This window comes from Aegilops tauschii, chromosome 7 (assembly GCF_002575655.3).
Source record: "Aegilops tauschii subsp. strangulata cultivar AL8/78 chromosome 7, Aet v6.0, whole genome shotgun sequence".
Lineage (NCBI taxonomy): Eukaryota > Viridiplantae > Streptophyta > Magnoliopsida > Poales > Poaceae > Aegilops > Aegilops tauschii.
The window spans coordinates 585,917,993-585,920,785 of NC_053041.3; the positions used below are offsets into that span (position 1 = coordinate 585,917,993).

Here is a 2,793-nt window from a genome sequence, read left to right on the forward strand (position 1 = left end):
TGTTTAGTTAGAGATAAGGAGAGATGGAGATAGAACTAGTTTTAATATACTATGACTTGTCTTGTACTCCAAGTCTCTACGCCATCGTGTACTCTATATAATCCCTCAAGAGGGTCAGATCAATACAACATAATATTAGAGGTCCTATAATTTCTACGAATACGAGCAGCTGGCGACAGGTAGGAACGGACACGTGCAGGGGTGAAGGGTTTTTGATGGGTCAGGTTAGTCAAGAGTGGTCATGGCAGCGGTCCGGACGCCCACAAAGCCCCCACTCCTCTAGTTTATGGGGAAAAATACGCCCGGACAGGCCTTCGGACAAACGTGTACATAGCATGTCCTGGTGTAGAAATTTCATCGAGAGTTCCCAGGGCATCTCCTACCAGCCCCTCAAACTATCCGTAATTGTCTGGACCGTAGAGTTAACACGGCATTTCCAACCCCGGCCCTCAAACCATCCATAACCGTCGCCCTGTTAACTCTCGATGTAATTTTTGATTCTCAGAAGAAAAAAAAACTCTCGATGAAATTTCTACACCAGGGCATGTCACGTACACGTTCGTCCGGTTTACTCCTCGACCGAGTTCCCAAAGTGCAATATCCTGCAAAATTAAGCTGATCAGTTTGGTTGGTTGGTCACATAGAGATCATTCGCGGTCCCCACTCGATAGCGCTATCAACGACTTCAAATCCTAGCCCACCACAGAATACCACTTTGCATGCATATTGATTAGAACCCCCAAAGTCCACCACGCACCAAGAAAAAGAAGAATTTTGTAGGGCAGAATACAAACATAGATGCTTGTGACACCGTCTTGTAGCTGCTGATGGTAGCTAGGTTTGATTTCACTTTCGAACTGATTAATCCACGACGAACTCGTCTTGTCCACGTCAGAAAGGGACTTTTCTTAATCTTCAATTGTGGTTAATTAGTACTCCCTTTGTAAATAAATATAAAAGGTTTTAGGTCATTAAATAAACCATTTTATATTTGTTTGCAGAGGGAGTACATGATACTATAAATAATCGGACCATGCATGTACATGCATATGTATCAATCCTATGTGTACATTTATACGAAATTCTGCATGAGCTACACGCGGACACACACATTTTTTTCTATCATCTACTACTTCTATTCCTAAATATAAGATGTTTTTAGATTCATATTATGTGACATGTTTTAGTGTGTATGCTCATCCATTTTGATCTGTATTAATTCCACATCAAAATATCTAAAACATCTCATAATTAGGAACAGAGGGAGGATACACATTAATTAATGTTTATTTCAAGAAGCAAATCTTGGCTGCCACATGTTCATTTCTCTCTGTAAAAACATTCATGCCCATGCACGTAGGGATGTAAACGGGCCCGTTTAAGCCCACTTATCAGTCTAACAGTTCAATACAACTTTTTTCTGAGAAAATTAACTATCGAGCTAACTGAAGTTAACTAAGCGGGACTTACGCCCCTGTTTATTGCGTCATTTACATCCCACATGCACGAGCTGTTTCAACTTTTAAAATTCTAGCAGACCGACTAGCCGAGTCTAATTAGCTAGCTAGCCAAATGCGTGTAGGGGCAGCTAACCAAAATCCATGGTCATATACTCATATTTTTCAAAGAGACTGACGATATGATAGCCAACATGTTTGAAGCCAGTGAGGTTGACCCCAGCCACGACTGCAACGCCACCACAAACAGTAAACGCTCTCTCTCTCTCACACACACACACCACATGCTCTGGAGTACTCATGATCCAATCAAACATTCCATCGCCTATAAAAGGAGAGCCCCAAGCCAACGCCAAGCAACACATACTACACACATGTAAATTCACATCGATCGAAATCTAACCTCTAGCTGACAGCTAGCTATATACGTATATACTAGCTAGTATCTCCTACGTTCGTCAGCGATCCACCGACGATGAGGGAGCTGATCCGGCGGCTGAGCTTCTCGGACCGGGTGAGCGACGACAGCAGCGGCGTGCCGCGCGGGTGCGTGCCGGTGCTGGTGGTGGGCGACGGCGATGGCGACGACGAATGCGAGCGGTTCGTGGTGCGGGTGGAGACGCTGCGGCACCCGTCGCTGGCGGCGCTGCTGGAGATGGCGGCGCAGGAGTTCGGGTACAAGCAGAAGGGCATCCTCCGCGTCCCCTGCGCCATCCACCAGTTCAGGCAGGCGCTCACCACCGCCGCCGTCTCCAAGGGCTACTGATTAGCAATTAGTTAATTCTCCGGTTAATCGATCGGTCGACTTCTTCAGGTAATTAAGGAGCGATTTTTTGGTGCCGTTCACTCGTTGACTCTCCTAAGCCTGTTGTCTTCTCTTTTGCCTTTTGTTTTCTCTAGTTGGTGATTTACATGAGAGGGTTGCCATATGTATGCATGTGCGCTTTATAACGCGCATTGTAATTCACGTTGGACCTCTTGTCAGAAATAACAAGTGAAATGATTTTTCCTCAACAAGTGAAATAATTAAATGTTCGTGCTGGTTATATGTAAGTGGAGTGGAAATTTTCTTGGCATAACTCGATTCAAGGTGCAGCACTGTGGCCGCCGGGGCGAGCGGTATCAAGGCCCAAGGACACTGGCAAGGCCACGACCAGGAACAAGTCATGGCCGCCGGAGGCGAGCAAGAAGGTTGATGGTTCGGGGTGCAGGCTCGCCGGAAAAATCAGTTGGTGCGCCGGTTTAGAGGGATGGTGGTGGCGGCGGCAACCGTGGTGGGTGAGGTGAAGGAGGGCGGGGTGGCGAGAGGTCGAACGGTAGCATCATTGGGCGCGAG

The 2,793-nt window shown here is 46.5% G+C and overlaps 1 protein-coding gene across 1 annotated transcript; it reads left to right on the forward strand.

The window, feature by feature from the left end:
* Nucleotides 1–1,804: 1,804 nt before the first annotated feature.
* Nucleotides 1,805–2,488, forward strand: LOC109773374 (auxin-responsive protein SAUR71-like). The gene has a single exon (XM_020332066.4). It carries the CDS (start codon nucleotides 1,933–1,935, stop codon nucleotides 2,221–2,223), a length of 291 nt encoding a protein of 96 aa, XP_020187655.1. The 5' UTR covers nucleotides 1,805–1,932; the 3' UTR covers nucleotides 2,224–2,488.
* Nucleotides 2,489–2,793: the final 305 nt, after the last annotated feature.